Here is a 24,192-nt window from a genome sequence, read left to right on the forward strand (position 1 = left end):
GTGTGGTATGTTGGCCATTTTAAACTGGGTGGTTTGAGCCCTGAATGCTGATTGGCTGAAAGCCATGGTATATCAGACTGTATAGTGTCTTATAGTGTCTTGTAGTGTCAAATAAACAGCCATTTACTGAATAGACTGTTCTCTCTGCTACCCCATGGCAAGCGGTACCGGAGCACCAAGTCTAGGTCCAAAAGGCTTCTTAACAGCTTCTACCCCCAAGCCATAAGACTCCTGAACAGCTAATCACATGGCTATCCATACTATTTGCACCCCCCCCCCACCACCGACCCCCATTTTTACGCTGCTGCTACTCTCTGTTTATAATCTATGCATAGTCACTTTAGCTCTACCTACATGTACATATTACATCAGTTACCTCAACTAACCGGTGCCCCCGCACATTGACTCTGTACCAGTACCCCCTGAATATAGCCTCGCTACTCTTATTTTATTGTTGCTCTTTAGTTATTTGTTATTTTTCTATTTTTTTACTTCAGTTTATTTTATTGAACTATTTCTTAACACTTACTTTTCTTAAAACTGCATTGTTGGTTAAGGACTTGTCAGTCAGCATTTCACTGTAAGGTCTACACTTGTTGTATTCTGCGCATGTGACAAATATAATTTGATTTGATACCATGGGTTAGACAAAACAATTATTTTTACTGCTCTAATTACGTTGGTAACCAGTTTATAACAGCAATAAGGCACCTAGGGGGTTTGTGATATATGCTCAATATACCACGATTCCGCGTTGCGTCGTGCCGAAGAACAGCCCTTAGCCATGGTATATTGGCCATATACCACACCCACTCGGGCCATATTGCTTAAATATACTCAGCCTAAGGGCTGTTCTTATGCACAACACAAAGCAGAGTGCCTGGATACAGCCCTTAGCAGTGGTATACTGACCATATAACACAAACCCCCAAGATGCTTTATTGCTATTATAAGCCCGTTACCAACATAAATATAACAGTAAAAAATAACTTGTGTCGTAGCTGTGGTATATTGTCTGATATACACACCGTTGGAATGCTGTTTCAGCCAACCAGCATTCAGGACCCAAACTACCCTGTTTATTATGACAGATAATGACCACCTTTTGATCTGCTTCATAGTATGATCGTTTTTTGTGGCCAACAAAAGTGTTTAAAAATAAATCTGCATAAATTGTATTTTCATAGATATACAGGTAACTGACAAAATAATGGAAACACTTGAGTAAATGAAGGATACAAAGTATATTGAAAGCAGGTGCTTAATTAAGGTAATTAAGCAATTAACATCCCATCATGCTTAGTGTCATGTATGAAAAATGCTGGGCAGGCCATTATTTTGCTAGCCCTCTTTAGGATGACAATGCCCCCACCCACAGGGCATTAGTAGTCACTGAATGGTTTGATGAGCATGAAATTATGTAAACCATATTCCATTCTTGTCTCAGTCACCATATTTCAACCCAATTGAAAACTTATGGGAGATTCTGGAGCGACGCCTGAGACGGTGCTTTCCACCATCATCAACAAAACACCAAATTATGGAATTTCTTATAGGAAAATGGTGTCACATCCCTCCTATTCTAGACACTTGTAGAATCTAGGCCAAGGCGCATTGAAGCTTTTCTGGCTGGTGGTTGCCCAACGCTTTATGTTGGTGTTTCCTTTATTTTGGCAGTGTTCTTCTACCAATGACTTCCAGTGACTGTAAGCTCAGAAATATATTGTTTTGTCATGGATCCGTGCTCGTTCAGGTGCAGCTGTCAGCTACATTGGTGCCAACCTCATCCCACCTGATTTCCAAATGTTTTGTTGGTTGACGTCTCAGCGATAGGGACTCTATCTCAATAGCATTTTCCTGATTACTCTCTCCTGACGTCCTTCTCAGAATTAATTAGAGGATGAGGTCAAAGGGGAGAAAATTGATCTTTCAGATACATCCTTCACGTTCAGTGCTCTGGCCCATGTGTCATAAGGTGCTTCCTCATTCAAACTCCAACTACATGTAATTATGGTCAATTATTGTAGTGGTTGAGGACTTATGTGCCTGCCGCAACAGCCAGCTCTCCTGTGGCATCTTGTTCCCCAGAACCACCGGGATGTCGCCCAGGGTGGAGAAGGTGTTCACACGGTGCAGTCGGTGGGATGTCATGAAGCTGCTGCTGTTTCCCCTTGGCCCTCGACCCCCCACTCCTCTGTGACGGGGGAAGAGGTCACGATGACACAGGCAGGACAGGAACTTGTCGTGGAGCGACGCGTAGATAAATGGGTTGTAGCACGCCGAGCTCATAGCTAACAGGTGGCACGACACTTGGATCACGTTGACGTGGCTCTTGCCCAGGATGGTGAAGTCAGTATCCAGGTCACGGATGAGATTGACCACCTGAAGAGGGAGCCAGGAGAAGGCGAAGCAGAGCACCGACACAAGGAGGAGGCAGAAAGTCTTTCTTCTCTTTCGCCCCCAGTTCATTTGATTGGAAACAGGACCCGCCGCCATCAAACCAGAAATGTTCCTTTGTCTCAAGTGGTAGGAGATAGCGAGGTAGGATGCAGACACAGCGGCGAGTGGCACAAAGTAAGAGAAGACCAGGACAAAGCAGGAGTAGACAAGGCGTCCCCGCTCCTGGCCATGCCAGAACTCCTCACAGACGACCATGTGGAGACCGGTGGCGCTCAGGTCCAGGTAGCCAATGTGGAGAGCCGTGGGAGTGGAGAACGCAAGGCTACACAACCAGATGGCAGCCACCAAACCCCAGCAAAACTGGCAACCCAACCGCCTGCGAATGGGATAGGCCACAACGACGTACCGGTCCACTGCAATGGCTGTGAGTGACAAGACGGCTGCGAAAACCGTCGCCGACTGCATCAAGGTGACAAAGTGGCACATGAAGCGTCCGAAGAGCCACCCTCGCTTGTCGAAGGCATAGGAGGCCGTCAGGGGCACGCAGAAGATGCACATGACCAAATCGACTAGCGCCAAGTTGCCGATCAGGAAGTTGGTGGTGTTGTGTCTCTTCTTGTTGAGCCCGATGAGGAAGAGCAGCAGGAGGTTGCCAGAGCAGGCGACCAGGATCACCATGGAGTAGAGAGGGATGAATAGGGGCTTCAGGTCAAATAGGAGATCCAACCCAGTGAAGGAGGAGGAGGACGTTGAGGAGTAGGCAGGGAGAGATGTGTTCTCTACCCAAGAGCAGTTCAGAGAAAACTCCCTGTTGTCCATCCCTGTAAAACACAACAGAACAGGGAATACATCAGAGAAACCAACATCAGAGAAACCATCATCAGAGAAAACATCATCAGGGAAAACAGCATCAGAGAAAACATCATCAGAGAAAACATCATCGGGGAAAACATCATCAGAGAAAACATAATCGGGAAAACATCATCAGAGAAAACATCATCAGAGAAAACATCATCAGAGAAAACATCACCAGAGAAAACATCACCAGAGAAAACATCACCAGGGAAAACATCACCAGAGAAAACATCACCAGAGAAAACATCACCAGGGAAAACATCACCAGAGAAAACATCACCAGAGAAAACATCACCAGGGAAAACATCATCAGAGAAAACATCACCTGAGAAAACATCACCAGGGAAAACATCACCAGAGAAAACATCACCAGAGAAAACATCATCAGAGAAAACATCATCAGAGAAAACATCATCAGGAAAAACATCATCAGCATCACCAGAGAAAACATCATCAGAGAAAACATCATCAGAGAAAACATCACCAGAGAAAACATCATCAGAGAAAACATCACCAGGGAAAACATCACCAGAGAAAACATCACCTGAGAAAACATCACCAGAGAAAACATCATCAGGAAAACATCACCAGAGAAAACATCATCAGAGAAAACATCATCAGGGAAAACATCACCAGAGAAAACATCACCAGAGAAAACATCACCAGAGAAAACATCATCAGGGAAAACATCACCAGAGAAAACATCACCAGAGAAAACATCACCAGGGAAAACATCACCAGAGAAAACATCATCAGAGAAAACATCATCAGGAAAACATCACCAGAGAAAACATCACCTGAGAAAACATCATCAGGGAAAACAGCATCAGAGAAAACATCATCAGAGAAAACATCAGAAAAAACATCATCGGGGAAAACATCATCAGAGAAAACATCATCAGGGAAAACATCATCGGGGAAAACATCACCAGGGAAAACATCACCAGAGAAAACATCACTAGAGAAAACATCATCAGAGAAAACATCATCAGGAAAACATCACCAGAGAAAACATCATCAGGGAAAACAGCATCAGAGAAAACATCATCAGAGAAAACATCAGAAAAAACATCATCGGGGAAAACATCATCAGAGAAAACATCATCAGAGAAAACATCATTGGGGAAAACATCACCAGAGCTAAATCGTACTACAATAAAGAAATGCAGGTCAGTAAAAAAGAGAAACCAAATTTTACACTTGAATTAATGTTAAGGGGTACTTTGGCTGTCAAATCGCATATTATCAATGGTGTAATTGTCTATTTTGTCTATTTCATCACCTCATCATAGTCTCTCATAGCATGGTAAAGTTCTGAATAATGATATTTAAAAGGCAAATTATCATCTTCCATATTCAACAACACCTACTGAAATATCAGCCGGGATAACCTTTGAAAATGAACTATGCCTCTTCAACACTTTGCCTCTCATTTGCAGGCTATGTGATTAGTCTATAGTTGAAATGTGAAATGATTGAGACTTGTTGGTATTCAGAGAGTTTTTCTGAATAGAGGTTATTTGCATTTTCTACATTTTAGCAGACGCTTTAATCCAGAGCAATTAGGGTTAAGGGCCTTGCTCAATGGCACCTCGGCAGATTTGTTTTACCTGTCGGCACTGGCATTTGAATCAGCAACTTTTTGGTTACTGGCATAACGCTGTTAACTGCTAGGCTACCTGCTGCCCCATTTGGATTGACCTGAGCTGACAATGAGGTGCACTTTGCCCTGGACAATATCAGTCTTATGTAGTAATACATTCAGAACTCTGTTGCTTTCTACATCTCCCTCTCTATCCTTTGCTATTGTTGGGCAGAGAGAACATGCCCGCCATTACAAAAATAAACATGTTCCATTCAAAATTCCACAGCTACATTCAATTGAATGTTGGGCGGGGGGGTGAGGGTGGCAAGTTCCAAATGGTATTAGCAAACGTTCTGAATCTGATCTGGACTATTAAATAATACGATTAAATCATGTTCAGATTTGACACGGATAGGCCACAATGTGAGTATTTAGGTCATGGCTAAACAGATTCTCCAAATGACAATATGGGTCAATAATAAAAGTGGGAAAGCTCAATGTGCTCATAGATATGAGTCAAACTGTATTTCTGAGCTTGGTGCAGAGAAAACACGAGTCTGAGGTGACTGTGTTTCTGTGTGGACCACAGGTTGACCTTGGTGTGAACTGGACCACGGGTAAACTTGAAGAAAATTCATCATGTTAGCCTAATCCATTTTCAAAAAGACAGAGACATAAATCAGTTAAGTCCTTTACATAATAAATGCATCTGTGAAGGAGAACCAAATCATTCATGATTTCATATTAATCAGGGCTGTACGGGACTCAAGAGTATGATATCTCAGGAAAATGTATCATGAATGAATTAATGAATCAATGAAGAGATAGGTGGATGAATGAATAAATGGATGGATGAATGAATGGTTTAATTACTGAGGAGATGGATGGATGGACAAATAAATGGTTGGATGAATGAATGGTTTAATTAATGAAGAGATGGATGGATGAATAAATTGTTGGATGAATGAGTGGTTTAATTAATGAAGAGATGGATGGATGAATAAATTGTTGGATGAATGAATGGTTTAATTAATGAAGATATGGATGGATGGATGAATAAATGGTTGGATGAATGAATGATTTAATTAATGAAGAGATGGATGGATGGATGAATGAATGGTTTAATTAATGAAGAGACGGATGGATGAATAAATGGTTGGATGAATGGTTTAATTAATGAAGAGATGGATGGATGAATAAATGGTTGGATGAATGAATGGTTTAATTAATGAAGAGATGGATGGATGGATGAATAAATGGTTGGATGAATGGTTTAATTAATGAAGATATGGATGGATGGATGAATAAATGGTTGGATGAATGAATGGTTTAATTAATGAAGAGATGGATGGATGGATGAATAAATGGTTGGATGAATAAGTGGTTTAATGAATGAAGAGATGGATGGATGAATGAATGGTCTAATTAATGAAGAGATGGATGGATGGGATGAATGAATGGTTTAATTAATGAAGTATTAGACCCGTAGCTCTTCACGACTAGAGTTACTGTCCATGCATACTTGTCTACTAACATTGCCACTAGTCTAGGAAGACTGTATAAACCATAAAGTCTGTGCCTTTGCCTATAGTTGTTGTTCCATTGTGGAAAAATGTTCATGCTCACTCACCTGACTAATAAATTGGCTTAAATTTCAAACATTTAAATCAGTTGACATGCAAACAAGATGCTTTCTGTATCATACTGTATAGTGGTCTTGTATCAAATCAACTACAGTCCATGGTCATAGTGTGAAATAAATGTATTCCAGAATTAATATCATATAGTAAAAAATGCAATAATTATATTACGCAAAAGCATGCACACTTAATGTCAAATAAAAATCATAACTTATTTTACAATCCACGTTTGAAATATCCTATATTCTTTCATTTCCCTTTGGAAGCAGCATTTCTATAAATATATAACAAAAACACATTGAATATATATTTAAAAACACATTGAATATATATTTACCTTGTTTTGTTGTTGTAGTTGAACTACTTCAACAGAGATCCAAGAGAGATTCTTCAAAGCAACTCTTGTGAGAAGGATATCTGCACAGCTCCCTCCGTCAATGTCTCCCTTCAAGTAGTCCACCTTTTCACTGCTGCGATCTGAATAAGTAGCAATCTGACTGCTAAGGGGGGGGGGACCTCCACAAGACCTATGATTTAATTTGCTCGAGTCGCCACTGCTGACTATTATTAAATGAAGTACATAAGATAGGTGATATAATTCTGAATGTCACTCACTACTAGTTCTCAGTCAACATGTTATTTGGCTGTGCGGATTTATTTACGTCTAAGTTATTTTGTGGATCACAATGCTGCCATCTAGGGGTGGCTATACAGTAGAGGATATACAGTAGAGGATATACAGTAGAGGCTATACAGTAGAGGATATACAGTAGAGGATATACAGTAGAGGATATACAGTAGAGGCTATACAGTAGAGGATATACAGTAGAGGCTATACAGTAGAGGATATACTGTAGAGGCTATACAGTAGAGGATATACAGTAGAGGATATACAGTAGAGGATATACAGTAGAGGCTATACAGTAGAGGATATACAGTAGAGGCTATACAGTAGAGGATATACAGTAGAGGCTATACAGTAGAGGATATACAGTAGAGGATATACAGTAGAGGCTATACAGTAGAGGATATACAGTAGAGGCTATACAGTAGAGGATATACAGTAGAGGCTATACAGTAGAGGCTATACAGTAGAGAATATACAGTAGAGGATATACAGTAGAGGATATACAGTAGAGGATATACAGTAGAGGCTATACAGTAGAGGATATACAGTAGAGGCTATACAGAAGAGGATATACAGTAGAGGCTATACAGTAGAGGATATACAGTAGAGGATATACAGTAGAGGATATACAGTAGAGGATATACAGTAGAGGCTATACAGTAGAGGATATACAGTAGAGGATATACAGTAGAGGCTATACAGTAGAGGATATACAGTAGAGGATATACAGTAGAGGCTATACAGTAGAGGATATACAGTAGAGGATATACAGTAGAGACTATACAGTAGAGGATATACAGTAGAGGATATACAGTAAAGGATATACAGTAGAGGCTATACAGTAGAGGATATACAGTAGAGGCTATACAGTAGAGACTATACAGTAGAGGATATACAGTAGAGGATATACAGTAGAGACTATACAGTAGAGAATATACAGTAGAGACTATACAGTAGAGGATATACAGTAGAGGCTATACAGTAGAGGATATACAGTAGAGGCTATACAGTAGAGGATATACAGTAGAGGCTATACAGTAGAGACTATAGAGTAGAGGATATACAGTAGAGACTATACAGTAGAGGAGATACAGTAGAGGATATACAGTAGAGACTATACAGTAGAGGATATACAGTAGACTATACAGTAGAGGATATACAGTAGAGACTATACAGTAGAGGATATACAGTAGAGACTATAGAGTAGAGGATATACAGTAGAGGATATACAGTAGAGGCTATAGAGTAGAGGATATACAGTAGAGGATATACAGTAGAGGATATACAGTAGAGACTATACGGTAGAGGATATACAGTAGAGGATATACAGTAAAGGATATACAGTAGAGGCTATACAGTAGAGGATATACAGTAGAGGATATACAGTAAAGGATATACAGTAGAGGATATACAGTAGAGACTATACAGTAGAGGATATACAGTAGAGGATATACAGTAGAGGATATACAGTAGAGGCTATAGAGTAGAGGATATACAGTAGAGGATATACAGTAGAGGATATACAGTAGAGGATATACAGTAGAGGCTATACAGTAGAAGATATACAGTAGAGGCTATACAGTAGAGCCTATACAGTAGAGGATATACAGTAGAGGCTATACAGAAGAGGATATACAGTAGAGGATATACAGTAGAGGCTATACAGTAGAGGATATACAGTAGAGGCTATACAGTAGAGGATATACAGTAGAGGATATACAGTAAAGGATATACAGTAGAGGATATACAGTAGAGGATATACAGTAGAGTCTATACAGTAGAGGCTATACAGTAGAGGCTATACAGTAGAATATATACAGTGGAGGCTATACAGTAGAAGATATACAGTAGAGGCTATACAGTAGAGACTATACAGTAGAGGATATACAGTAGAGGCTATACAGTAGAGGATATACAGTAGAGGATATACAGTAGAGGCTATACAGTAGAGGATATACAGTAGAGGATATACAGTAAAGGATATACAGTAGAGGATATACAGTAGAGGATATACAGTAGAGACTATACAGTAGAGGATATACAGTAGAGGATATACAGTAGAGGATATACAGTAGAGGCTATAGAGTAGAGGATATACAGTAGAGGATATACAGTAGAGGATATACAGTAGAGACTATACAGTAGAGGATATACAGTAGAGGATATACAGTAAAGGATATACAGTAGAGTATATACAGTAGAGGCTATACAGTAGAATAGGCTATACAGTAGAATATATAAAGTGGAGGCTATACAGTAGAAGATATAAAGTAGAGGCTATACAGTAGAGACTATACAGTAGAGGATATACAGTAGAGGCTATACAGTAGAGGATATACAGTAGAGGCTATACAGTAGAGGCTATACAGTAGAGGATATACAGTAGAGGCTATACAGTAGAAGATATACAGTAGAGGCTATACAGTAGAGCCTATACAGTAGAGGATATACAGTAGAGGCTATACAGAAGAGGATATACAGTAGAGGATATACAGTAGAGGCTATACAGTAGAGGATATACAGTAGAGGCTATACAGTAGAGGATATACAGTAGAGGATATACAGTAAAGGATATACAGTAGAGGATATACAGTAGAGGATATACAGTAGAGTCTATACAGTAGAGGCTATACAGTAGAGGCTATACAGTAGAATATATACAGTGGAGGCTATACAGTAGAAGATATACAGTAGAGGATATACAGTAGAGGCTATACAGTAGAGGATATACAGTAGAGGATATACAGTAGAGGCTATACAGTAGAGGATATACAGTAGAGACTATACAGTAGAGGCTATACAGTAGAGGATATACAGTAGAGGCTATACAATAGAGGATATACAGTAGAGGATATACAGTAGAGGCTATACAGTAGAGGCTATACAGTAGAGGATATACAGTAGAGGCTATACAGTAGAAGATATACAGTAGAGGCTATACAGTAGAGACTATACAGTAGAGGATATACAGTAGAGGCTATACAGAAGAGGATATACAGTAGAGGATATACAGTAGAGGCTATACAGTAGAGGCTATACAGTAGAATATATACAGTGGAGGCTATACAGTAGAAGATATACAGTAGAGGCTATACAGAAGAGGATATACAGTAGAGGATATACAGTAGAGGCTATACAGTAGAGGATAAACAGTAGAGGCTATACAGTAGAGGATATACAGTAGAGGATATACAGTAGAGGATATACAGTAGAGTCTATACAGTAGAGGCTATACAGTAGAATATATACAGTGGAGGCTATACAGTGGAGGCTATACAGTAGAAGATATACAGTAGAGGCTATACAGAAGAGAATATACAGTAGAGGATATGCAGTAGAGGCTATACAGTAGAGGATAAACAGTAGAGGCTATACAGTAGAGGATATACAGTAGAGGATATACAGTAGAGGATATACAGTAGAGACTATACAGTAGAGGCTATACAGTAGAGGATATACAGTAGAGGCTATACAGTAGAGGATATACAGTAGAGGCTATACAGTAGAGGCTATACAGTAGAGGATATACAGTAGAGGCTATACAGTAGAAGATATACAGTAGAGGCTATACAGTAGAGACTATACAGTAGAGGATATACAGTAGAGGCTATACAGAAGAGGATATACAGTAGAGGATATACAGTAGAGGCTATACAGTAGAGGCTATACAGTAGAATATATACAGTGGAGGCTATACAGTAGAAGATATACAGTAGAGGCTATACAGTAGAGACTATACAGTAGAGGATATACAGTAGAGGCTATACAGTAGAGGATATACAGTAGAGGATATACAGTAGAGGATATACAGTAGAGGCTATACAGTAGAGACTATACAGTAGAGGCTATACAGTAGAGACTATACAGTAGAGGCTATACAGTAGAGGCTATACAGTAGAGGCTAAAGAGTATCATGTAGTGTGCATGTCCAGTGATTTTTGGGAGTATTTTCTGAACATGAAAGAAAGATAAGTAGAGAAATACTTTTTTCAAGTTCATTAGCTTTGTTTCAAAAGCTTCAGTAATAAAAATGAATCTCTCATCCAATTTACAGAATCTAAAATATCTAGCACAGTACATTACACATGGTAATGAACGTAGTATATTTATCATACATGGTAATAATGAACGTAGTATATTTACCATACATGGTAATGAACATAGTATATTTATCATACATGGTAATAATGAACGTAGTATATTTATCATACATGGTAATGAACGTAGTATATTTATCATACATGGTAATAATGAACGTAGTATATTTATCATACATGGTAATGAACGTAGTATATTTATCATACATGGTGATGAACGTAGTATATTTATCATACATGGTAATAATGAACGAAGTATATTTATCATACATGGTAATGAACGTAGTATATTTATCATACATGGTGATGAACGTAGTATATTTATCATACATGGTAATAATGAACGTAGTATATTTATCATACATGGTAATAATGAACGTAGTATATTTATCATACATGGTAATAATGAACGTAGTATATTTATCATACATGGTGATGAACGTAGTATATTTACCATACATGGTGATGAACGTAGTATATTTATCATACATGGTAATAACGAACGTAGTATATTTACCATACATGGTAATGAACGTAGTATATTTATCATACATGGTAATAATGAACGAAGTATATTTATCATACATGGTAATGAACGTAGTATATTTATCATACATGGTAATAATGAACGTAGTATATTTATCATACATGGTGATGAACGTAGTATATTTATCATACATGGTAATGAACGTAGTATATTTATCATACATGGTAATGAACGTAGTATATTTATCATACATGGTAATGAACGTAGTATATTTACCATACATGGTGATGAACGTAGTATATTTATCATACATGGTGATGAACGTAGTATATTTACCATACATTATGAAATAAGTATATTTATCATACATGGTAATAATGAACGTAGTATATTTACCATACATGGTAATAACGAACGTAGTATATTTATCAAACATGGTAATAATGAACGTAGTATATTTATCATACATTATAATGAACGTAGTATATTTATCATACATGGTGATGAACGTAGTATATTTATCATACATGGTGATGAACGTAGTATATTTATCATACATGGTAATAATGAACGTAGTATATTTATCATACATGGTAATAACGAACGTAGTATATTTATCATACATGGTCATGAATGTAGCTTATTTATCATACATGGTACTAATAATACTAATGCTAATCATATACTACGTTCTTTACCATGTGTGATAAATTTACTACGTTCATTATTACCATGTACGGTAAATATACTACGTTATAATGAAATTATATATTTACCATACATAATATTGAAATAAGTATATTTATCATACATGGTAATAATGAACGTAGTATATTTATCATACATGGTAATGAACGTAGTATATTTACCATACATGGTGATGAATGTAGTATATTTATCATACATGGTAATAATGAAAGTAGTATATTTATCATACATGGTAACGAATGTAGTATATTTACCATACATGGTGATCAACGTAGTATATTTATCATACATGGTAATAATGAACGTAGTATATTTATCATACATGGTAATGAACGTAGTATATTTATCATACATGGTGATGAACGTACTATATTTACCATACATTATGAAATAAGTATATTTATCATACATGGTAATAATGAACGTAGTATATTTACCATACATTATAATGAAAGTATATATTTACCATACATTATGAAATAAGTATATTTATCATACATGGTAATAATGAACGTAGTATATTTACCATACATTATAATTAACGTAGTATATTTATCATACATGGTAATGAACATATAGTAGCTACATTTATAATGATTTCATCTGAGCTATTAATACTCTTGATTGGACTGGTATCTTAAAGCAGTGCCAAAGCTCGTTACAACATTATAGACCAACATAATGTAGTAGCCTAACAAAAATGCACCCGGTGTGGTTTCGGGATATTACCCCAAGAATTAACTGCTTTTTATTTGAACCATATCATAAAATCAACAACATTTGATGGGAGTAACATGACAAAAAAAATGGACCGATCCAATATTTGCAACGATATGTCACCGAATTCTTTCTCCTCAATAATAAAGACAAATACACATAACCTAATAATGACAGTACAGGAAATTCAATCATGTTTCTGAACATGAATAACACATGATAACGTATAAAAATGTCTGCGGTGAACAGGAAGCTATTTCTCAGGTATGGGACTCTTGTCCTCTTTGGGGTTCTGAGTGGCTGCCTCTGGTCTGCTCTGTGATTGGTCCGTGGAGGTCTGCTCTCAGCTCAGTGACGGCAGGAGGAGACACTCCAGCTCCTCAGCGCTGATGGCCACTTTCTCAGGTACCAGCCAACGCTTTAGATGCTCCAGGGTACTGTGAAGGGAAGTTATCACACATCCTATCATTACACAAAGAGGCAAGGTGGACAACAGAACAATCACTGGACCTGTAATATACTTCACAAGCTCAGCCTTCAAAGCTGCTCAGTGAAAGTGAGTTTTATAGACTTACTTCTGCCTGTACAACAAATTATGCTCTTCTACTCACCTCTGATCTAGCTCGTCCTGCTGAAAGATTTCCGAGCTCTGAGCGTCGTGCAAGAATCTATCCCAGCATTCTGTTTTGGCCTGAGATAGGGAGCGCAGCATCTCCCTGGACGTCACCTCAGTACACTGGCCCTTTATTCTCTTCAGACGATTCTCTGAAAGACAGGATTTAGAATGAATTTCATTAGTAAGCTAAGTAATATGGGACCTTGATTTCTGGCTATCTCACGATCATTCCAAATAGCCAAGGGGAGACCAGGATTAACAGTAAAACCTGTGTTTGGATACTTTCCCAATTCATTATCTTTCTGGACATAAAATATTCTGCATGAACTACAGCTTACACCTATCAAATCAAATTATTTGTCACATGCGCGGAATACAACAGGTGTAGTAGACCTTACCATGAAATGTTTACTTCAGAGCCCTTAACCAACAATGCAATTCAAGAGATAAGAAAATATTTACCGAACAAACTAAATACATATATTTTTTTAAAGTAACACAATAAAATAACAATAAGTAGGCTATATACAGGGGGTACTGGTACAGAGTCAATGTGGAGGCTATATACAGGGGGTACTGGTACAGAGTCAATGTGGAGGCTATATACAGGGGGTACTGGTACAGAGTCAATGTAGAGGCTATATACAGGAGGTACTGGTACAGAGTCAATGTGGAGGCTATATACAGGGGGTACAGGTACAGAGTCAATGTGGAGGCTATATACAGGGGGTACTGGTACAGAGTCAATGTGGAGGCTATATACAGGGGGTACTGGTACAGAGTCAATGTGGAGGCTATATACAGGAGGTACTGGTACAGAGTCAATGTGGAGGCTATATACAGGGGGTACTGGTAGAGTCAATGTGGAGGCTATATACAGGGGGTACAGGTACAGAGTCAATGTGGAGGCTATATACAGGAGGTACTGGTACAGAGTCAATGTGGAGGCTATATACAGGGGGTACTGGTAGAGTCAATGTGGAGGCTATATACAGGGGGTACTGGTACAGAGTCAATGTGGAGGCTATATACAGGGGGTACAGGTACAGAGTCAATGTGGAGGCTATATACAGGAGGTACTGGTACAGAGTCAATGTGGAGGCTATATACAGGGGGTACTGGTAGAGTCAATGTGGAGGCTATATACAGGGGGTACTGTTACAGAGTCAATGTGGAGGCTATATACAGGGGGTACTGGTACAGAGTCAATGTAGAGGCTATATACAGGAGGTACTGGTACAGAGTCAATGTGGAGGCTATATACAGGGGGTACAGGTACAGAGTCAATGTGGAGGCTATATACAGGGGTACTGGTACAGAGTCAATGTGGAGGCTATATACAGGGGTACTGGTACAGAGTCAATGTGGAGGCTATATACAGGAGGTACTGGTACAGAGTCAATGTGGAGGCTATATACAGGGGTACAGGTAGAGTCAATGTGGAGGCTATATACAGGGGGTACAGGTACAGAGTCAATGTGGAGGCTATATACAGGAGGTACTGGTACAGAGTCAATGTGGAGGCTATATACAGGGGGTACTGGTAGAGTCAATGTGGAGGCTATATACAGGGGGTACTGGTACAGAGTCAATGTGGAGGCTATATACAGGGGGTACAGGTACAGAGTCAATGTGGAGGCTATATACAGGAGGTACTGGTACAGAGTCAATGTGGAGGCTATATACAGGGGTACTGGTAGAGTCAATGTGGAGGCTATATACAGGGGTACTGTTACAGAGTCAATGTGGAGGCTATATACAGGGGTACTGTTACAGAGTCAATGTGGAGGCTATATACAGGGGTACTGGTACAGAGTCAATGTGGAGGCTATATACAGGGGGTACTGGTACAGAGTCAATGTGGAGGCTATATACAGGAGGTACTGGTACAGAGTCAATGTGGAGGCTATATACAGGGGGTACTGGTAGAGTCAATGTGGAGGCTATATACAGGGGGTACTGGTACAGAGTCAATGTGGAGGCTATATACAGGGGGTACTGGTACAGAGTCAATGTGGAGGCTATATAGAGGGGTTACTGGTACAGAGTCAATGTGGAGGCTATATACAGGAGGTACTGGTACAGAGTCAATGTGGAGGCTATATACAGGGGGTACCAGTACAGAGTCAATGTGGAGGTTATATACAGGGGGTACTGGTACAGAGTCAATGTGGAGGCTATATACAGGGGTACTGGTACAGAGTCAATGTGGAGGCTATATACAGGGGTACTGGTACAGAGTCAATGTGGAGGCTATATACAGGGGGTACTGGTACAGAGTCAATGTGGAGGCTATATAGAGGGTTACTGGTACAGAGTCAATGTGGAGGCTATATACAGCAGGTACTGGTACAGAGTCAATGTGGAGGCTATATACAGGGGTACCAGTACAGAGTCAATGTGGAGGTTATATACAGGGGTACTGGTACAGAGTCAATGTGGAGGCTATATACAGGGGGTACCGGTACAGAGTCAATGTGGAGGCTATATACAGGGGTACTGGTACAGAGTCAATGTGGAGGCTATATACAGGGGTACTGGTACAGAGTCAATGTGGAGGCTATATACAGGGGTACTGGTACAGAGTCAATGTGGAGGCTATATAGAGGGGTTACTGGTACAGAGTCAATGTGGAGGCTATATACAGGAGGTACTGGTACAGAGTCAATGTGGAGGCTATATACAGGGGTACCAGTACAGAGTCAATGTGGAGGTTATATACAGGGGTACTGGTACAGAGTCAATGTGGAGGCTATATACAGGGGGTACCGGTACAGAGTTAATGTGGAGGCTATATACAGGGGTACTGGTACAGAGTCAATGTGGAGGCTATATACAGGGGGTACCGGTACAGAGTCAATGTGGAGGCTATATACAGGGGGTACTGGTACAGAGTCAATGTGGAGGCTATATACAGGGGGTATCGGTACAGAGTCAATGTGGAGGCTATATACAGGGGGTATCGGTACAGAGTCAATGTGGAGGCTATATACAGGGGGTATCGGTACAGAGTCAATGTGGAGGCTGTTACGGTGACTATATTACCTCCACACCTGCAGTCATGAGTCATGACTAGCGCTGTTAACGGTGACTCTATTATCGCCACGGCTGCAGTAAAATTCTACATGACAGTTGAGTCACGGAAATCTTGTTTTATGCATTCTGGACATGCATTAGTAGTAGCCTACCCAATTCGCTAACGATCATCAGGTTGCTAATGGCCTGGTTACTCAGGGCTCTATTGTCCTGCTAACCACTCTGACATGAGTGGAAAACATGGTACTTGTGGATGTTGTTTCAAAGCCTGACCACGAAGTGGTCAGCGCTTTCTAAGGTGATGATTAATTTGAAACTGCCATATGCATATTAGAGCTAATGCATAAGAACAGGCCTATATATGAGCCCAAGCCCTCTCAAAAGCTGAATTAAAATAATGATTGTGCCATTATACAATACATAGCCAACCGCATAATTACACATGGCGGAAAAACATTAAATAAAATACTGATTTACGATATTTGGTAAATCATTTGTCTATCCTAAAATAAACTAATTCAGATTTAGCCTACAATTATAGTGCATTATAGTTTTCAATAGCCTATATAGGTGCATCAATAGCCCTATATTGTCGCATCAATAGCCCTATATAGTCGCATCAATAGCCCTATATTGTTGCATCAATAGCCCTATACAGGTCGCATCAATAGCCCTATACAGGTCGCATCAATAGCCATATACAGGTCGCATCAATAGCCCTATACAGGTCGCATCAATAGCCCTATACAGGTCGCATCAATAGCCCTATACAGGTCGCATCAATAGCCCTATATAGGTCGCATCAATAGCCCTATATAGGTGCATCAATAGTCCTATATAGTCTCATCAATAGCCCTATATAGTCTCATCAATAGCCTATATAGTCGCATCAATAGCCTATATAGTCGCATCAATAGCCTATATAATCGCATCAATAGCCCTATACAGGTCGCATCAATAGCCCTATACAGTCGCATCAATAGCCCTATACAGTCGCATCAATAGCCCTATATAGTCTCATCAACAGCCTATATAGTCGCATCAATAGCCTATATAATCGCATCAATAGCCCTATACAGGTCGCATCAATAGCCCTATACAGTCGCATCAATAGCCCTATACAGGTCGCATCAATAGCCCTATACAGGTCGCATCAATAGCCCTATACAGGTCGTATCAATAGCCCTATACAGGTCGCATCAATAGCCCTATATAGGTGCATCAATAGCCCTATATAGTCGCATCAATAGCCCTATATAGTCGCATCAATAGCCTATATAGTCGCATCAATAGCCTATATAGTCGCATCAATAGCCTATATAGTCGCATCAATAGCCCTATACAGTCGCATCAATAGCCCTATACAGTCGCATCAATAGCCCTATATAGTCGCATCAATAGCCCTATATAGTCGCATCAATAGCCCTATATAGTCGCATCAATAGCCCTATATAGTCGCATCAATAGCCCTATATAGGTCGCATCAATAGCCCTATATAGTCGCATCAATAGCCCTATATAGTCGCATCAATAGCCCTATATAGGTCGCATCAATAGCCCTATATAGGTGCATCAATAGTCCTATATAGTCTCATCAATAGCCCTATATAGTCTCATCAATAGCCTATATAGTCGCATCAATAGCCTATATAATCGCATCAATAGCCCTATACAGGTCGCATCAATAGCCCTATACAGTCGCATCAATAGCCCTATATAGTCTCATCAATAGCCTATATAGTCACATCAATAGCCTATATAGTCGCATCAATAGCCTATATAATCGCATCAATAGCCCTATACAGGTCGCATCAATAGCCCTATACAGTCGCATCAATAGCCCTATACAGGTCGCATCAATAGCCCTATACAGGTCGCATCAATAGCCCTATACAGGTCGCATCAATAGCCCTATATAGGTCGCATCAATAGCCCTATATAGGTGCATCAATAGCCCTATATAGTCGCATCAATAGCCCTATATAGTCGCATCAATAGCCTATATAGTCGCATCAATAGCCTATATAGTCGCATCAATAGCCTATATAGTCGCATCAATAGCCCTATACAGGTCGCATCAATAGCCCTATACAGGTCGCATCAATAGCCCTATACAGTCGCATCAATAGCCCTATACAGTCGCATCAATAGCCCTATACAGTCGCATCAATAGCCCTATACAGTCGCATCAATAGCCCTATACAGTCGCATCAATAGCCCTATACAGTCGCATCAATAGCCCTATACAGTCGCATCAATAGCCCTATACAGTCGCATCAATAGCCCTATATAGTCACATCAATAGCCCTATATAGTCGCATCAATAGCCCTATATAGTCGCATCAATAGCCCTATATAGTCGCATCAATAGCCCTATATAGGTCGCATCAATAGCCCTATATAGTCGCATCAATAGCCCTATATAGTCGCATCAATAGCCCTATATAGTCTCATCAATAGCCCTATATAGGTCGCATCAATAGCCCTATACAGTCTCATCAATAGCCCTATACAGTCGCATCAATAGCCCTATACAGTCGCATCAATAGCCCTATACAGATGCATCAATAGCCCTATACAGATGCATCAATAGCCCTATATAGTCTCATCAATAGCCCTATATAGGTCGCATCAATAGCCCTATATAGTCGCATCAATAGCCCTATATAGTCTCATCAATAGCCCTATATAGTCTCATCAATAGCCTATATAATCGCATCAATAGCCCTATACAGGTCGCATCAATAGCCCTATACAGTCGCATCAATAGCCCTATACAGTCGCATCAATAGCCCTATACAGTCGCATCAATAGCCCTATACAGTCGCATCAATAGCCCTATACAGATGCATCAATAGCCCTATATAGATGCATCAATAGCCCATATAGTCGCATCAATAGCCCTATATAGATGCATCAATAGCCCATATAGTCGCATCAATAGCCCTATACAGTCGCATCAATAGCCCTATATAGATGCATCAATAGCCTATATAGTCGCATCAATAGCCCATATAGTCGCATCAATAGCCCTATATAGATGCATCAATAGCCTATATAGTCGCATCAATAGCCCTATATAGATGCATCAATATCCTATATAGTCGCATCAATAGCCTATATAGTCGCATCAATAGCCCTATATAGATGCATCAATAGCCCATATAGTCGCATCAATAGCCCTATATAGTCGCATCAATAGCCTATATAGTCGCATCAATAGCCTATATAGTCGCATCAATAGCCCATATAGTCGCATCAATAGCCCTATATAGTCGCATCAATAGCCCTATATAGGTCGCATCAATAGCCCTATATAGTCTCATCAATAGCCCTATACAGTCGCATCAATAGCCCTATACAGTCGCATCAATAGCCCTATACAGATGCATCAATAGCCCTATACAGATGCATCAATAGCCCTATACAGATGCATCAATAGCCCAATACAGTCGCATCAATAGCCCATATAGTCGCATCAATAGCCCTATATAGTCGCATCAATAGCCCTATACAGATGCATCAATAGCCCAATACAGTCGCATCAATAGCCCTATATAGTCGCATCAATAGCCCTATATAGTCGCATCAATAGCCCTATATAGTCGCATCAATAGCCCTATATAGTCGCATCAATAGCCCTATACAGATGCATCAATAGCCCAATACAGTCGCATCAATAGCCCTATATAGTCGCATCAATAGCCCTATACAGTCGCATCAATAGCCCTATACAGTCGCATCAATAGCCCTATATAGTCGCATCAATAGCCCTATATAGTCACATCAATAGCCCTATATAGTCACATCAATAGCCCTATACAGGTCGCATCAATAGCCCTATATAGGTCGCATCAATAGCCCTATATAGGTCGCATCAATAGCCCTATATAGGTCGCATCAATAGCCCTATATAGTCGCATCAATAGCCCTATATAGGTCGCATCAATAGCCCTATATAGTCGCATCAATAGCCCTATATAGTCGCATCAATAGCCCTATATAGTCGCATCAATAGCCCTATATAGTCTCATCAATAGCCTATACAGTCGCATCAATAGCCCTATACAGTCGCATCAATAGCCCTATACAGTCGCATCAATAGCCCTATATAGATGCATCAATACCCTATATAGTCGCATCAATAGCCCATATAGTCGCATCAATAGCCCTATACAGTCGCATCAATAGCCTATATAGTCGCATCAATAGCCCTATACAGTCGCATCAATAGCCCTATACAGTCGCATCAATAGCCTATATAGTCGCATCAATAGCCTATATAGTCGCATCAATAGCCCTATACAGATGCATCAATAGCCCTATATAGTCGCATCAATAGCCCTATATAGTCGCATCAATAGCCCTATATAGTCGCATCAATAGCCCTATATAGTCTCATCAATAGCCTATACAGTCGCATCAATAGCCCTATACAGTCGCATCAATAGCCCTATACAGTCGCATCAATAGCCCTATATAGATGCATCAATAGCCTATATAGTCGCATCAATAGCCCATATAGTCGCATCAATAGCCCTATACAGTCGCATCAATAGCCTATATAGTCGCATCAATAGCCCTATACAGTCACATCAATAGCCTATATAGTCGCATCAATAGCCTATATAGTCGCATCAATAGCCCTATACAGATGCATCAATAGCCCTATATAGTCGCATCAATAGCCTATATAGTCGCATCAATAGCCCTATACAGATGCATCAATAGCCTATATAGTCGCATCAATAGCCCTATACAGATGCATCAATAGCCTATATAGTCGCATCAATAGCCCTATACAGATGCATCAATAGCCTATATAGTCGCATCAATAGCCTATATAATCGCATCAATAGCCTATATAGTCGCATCAATAGCCCTATACAGATGCATCAATAGCCCTATACAGATGCATCAATAGCCTATATAGTCGCATCAATAGCCCTATATAGATGCATCAATAGCCCTATACAGTCGCATCAATAGCCTATATAGTCGCATCAATAGCCTATATAATCGCATCAATAGCCCTATATAGTCGCATCAATAGCCCAATTATATTTTATTCAGCTAAGTTCAAATATATTCTTCTTATTATAAAATCCTATAACATATAAAATAATGGCACGGGACTTATAACTTGTCTGCTAAATTAACAAGCCTATAGCATGGTGGATAGCCAGATAATATAAAGTAGGCCCAACACATATTCTGAAAAAAATATATATGTATAATCATATCATAATGTTTTGTTTAGACCTGACTAACATAAATAATGAATTTATTGTGATGGTTTGTATTCAATTGATTTATTATACTTTTTAAAATGTAGATGTTCCAAAGGGGAGCATCAGAAGCTTGTATGCTGCTTGTATGAGTAGAGACTGGAGATGCTAAACATGTTTCTGTTAATTAATGGTCAATTAGCGTGAGACTAACATGACAATAACAGGCTGACAAAATGTAATGACCGCCACAGCCCTATTGATGGCATCAACTGGGCCATAGATAAGGGTGAGTCAAAACAGAAGGTCGATATTAGATTGACTTTACCTAAACTTGCAATGTAGACATTCGAGTCTTCCATAGGTTCCCAGACGCTGTGAGAGGAGAAACTCATAGACATGCCATTAGATTGCAGGTCATTGTCAACATGTGACGGTTGGAATGAATCTTTGAACAGAGCAGCATTATCCTCTCCTCGGCCTTGATCTTCCTCCTGCACGTCAGGCAGGCTCCAGCAGATCTCTGACCACAGATCTCTGCTGGACCGGGCCTTATGACTCTCGAAATCGTCAATCATCGTCATGTAGATACAGTGATCTGTTGAGACAAGCATCATCAACAATATAGTCAGTGTTGTCATTTTAGACCCAAGCCACCCCCTGTACCTGGACTTTGAATTACTCCCCTCTGGGCGCAGGTATAGGGCACCCCTCAGCAGGAAAAACAGAACGAGACAATAATTTATGCCAGGTGTGATATCCCTCCTAAATAGCTCAGGCGAATGTTCCCATTGACCCCCGTAAGGCCAGCAGGCTAGTCTTTTCTTCTTTAAAAAAAAAAGAAAGTTGAATTTCTTATTTCTTACTATTATTATTTTTATTGGTGCGTAACTGTTATGAAAGTTGTATTGACAATCTTATTTTGTATTTAAACACCACTTTAAATGTGTACATGACACTGCAACAAAATTTCCCCATGGGGACAATAAAGTCAGTAAGTAAGTAAGTACTTAGGTAGAAATACTCCAAAAAACTACTTAAGTAGTACTTTAAAGTATCTGTACATGACTTTACTATTTATATTTCTGCCCACTTTTACTTTACTACATTCCTAAAGAAAATAATCTACTTTTTACTCCATACATTTTTCCTCGCACACAAAAGTACTCACTACATGTTTACAGGAAAATGTTCCAATTAACACTTATAAAGAAAACATCCCTTGTCATCCCTCTACTGCCTCTGACCGGGCACACTCACTAAACACAAATGCTTAATTTGTAAATGTCTGAGTGTTGGAGTGTGCCCCTGGCTATCCGTAAATACATTTTAAAAAACTATAAAATTGTGCCGTCTGGTTTGCTTAATATAAGGAATTTAAAATGATTAATACTGTTGATACTTAATATATTTGAGCAATTCCATTTACTTTTGGTACTTATTAAGTATATTTAAAACCAAATATTTTGAGATTTTTACTCAAGTAGTATTTTACTGGGTGACTTTCACTTGAGTCATTTTCTATTAAGGTAGCTTTACTTTTACTCAAGTATGACAATTTAGTACTTTTTCTACCATGGAAAAAAGTGATGAACTACTAATAGCAAGCTCAATAATACATTACATTACAGCTAGAAAGAGCAATGCAATTAAGTTTGAAGGTATACCAAATCCAAGGTGTTGGTAAACTGTCCACCAAATTAGAAATGAGATCAACTGCAACAATGAATCAGAATGTTCCTATTTGTTAGCTAGGATATTACCGTACTTTAGATGTAGCTAGCTAATTAATGCTAACGCCAATGTAGTTGCAACTAAAATAATCACCTTGTCATTGGAATTTGAAACAATAAATTGTAAACATTCACTCTGCTAGCTGAAATATGTTTATTGGCGTCTTACCTTCGACTTCAATTTAGAGCAGCTAAACAGTATATTACCAGGTAGTATCTAGGACTTTACTTTGTTAACGTTAGCTAGCTAGCCTGCTCCTCTAGCTGGAAGAATCCCAAACAAAATCCAAACAAGGCAATCCTTCTTTGGCGTGTTTTGAGTGATCTGACTAGCTAGATAAGGTAACTGTCAAGTCATTCTGAGGTTCTATGGATGCTTATTGGCTTTGATTTATGTAATCCCAATATTATTGGCCAGCTCTGTGGGGACCAGGAAGTGTGTCCTGCAGCTGGGTCCTACAT

General features: G+C 39.4%; 2 protein-coding genes across 2 annotated transcripts; both read right to left on the reverse strand.

Moving 5' to 3' along the window:
• Positions 1-306: 306 nt before the first annotated feature.
• prlh2r (prolactin releasing hormone 2 receptor) lies at positions 307-3,312 on the reverse strand. The gene has a single exon (XM_035742226.2). It carries the CDS (start codon positions 3,217-3,219, stop codon positions 1,999-2,001), a length of 1,221 nt encoding a protein of 406 aa, XP_035598119.1. The 5' UTR covers positions 3,220-3,312; the 3' UTR covers positions 307-1,998.
• A 9,798-nt stretch (positions 3,313-13,110) lies between these two features.
• LOC118362236 (coiled-coil domain-containing protein 32-like) lies at positions 13,111-24,192 on the reverse strand. Its single transcript, XM_035742416.2, has 4 exons — positions 23,900-24,192; positions 22,326-22,595; positions 13,729-13,882; positions 13,111-13,554 (listed from the first exon to the last, which is right to left on the reverse strand). Exons 2-4 carry the CDS (start codon positions 22,579-22,581, stop codon positions 13,461-13,463), a joined length of 504 nt encoding a protein of 167 aa, XP_035598309.1. The 5' UTR covers positions 22,582-22,595; positions 23,900-24,192; the 3' UTR covers positions 13,111-13,460.

This window comes from Oncorhynchus keta, chromosome 29 (genome assembly GCF_023373465.1).
Source record: "Oncorhynchus keta strain PuntledgeMale-10-30-2019 chromosome 29, Oket_V2, whole genome shotgun sequence".
Classification (NCBI taxonomy): Eukaryota; Metazoa; Chordata; class Actinopteri; order Salmoniformes; family Salmonidae; genus Oncorhynchus; species Oncorhynchus keta.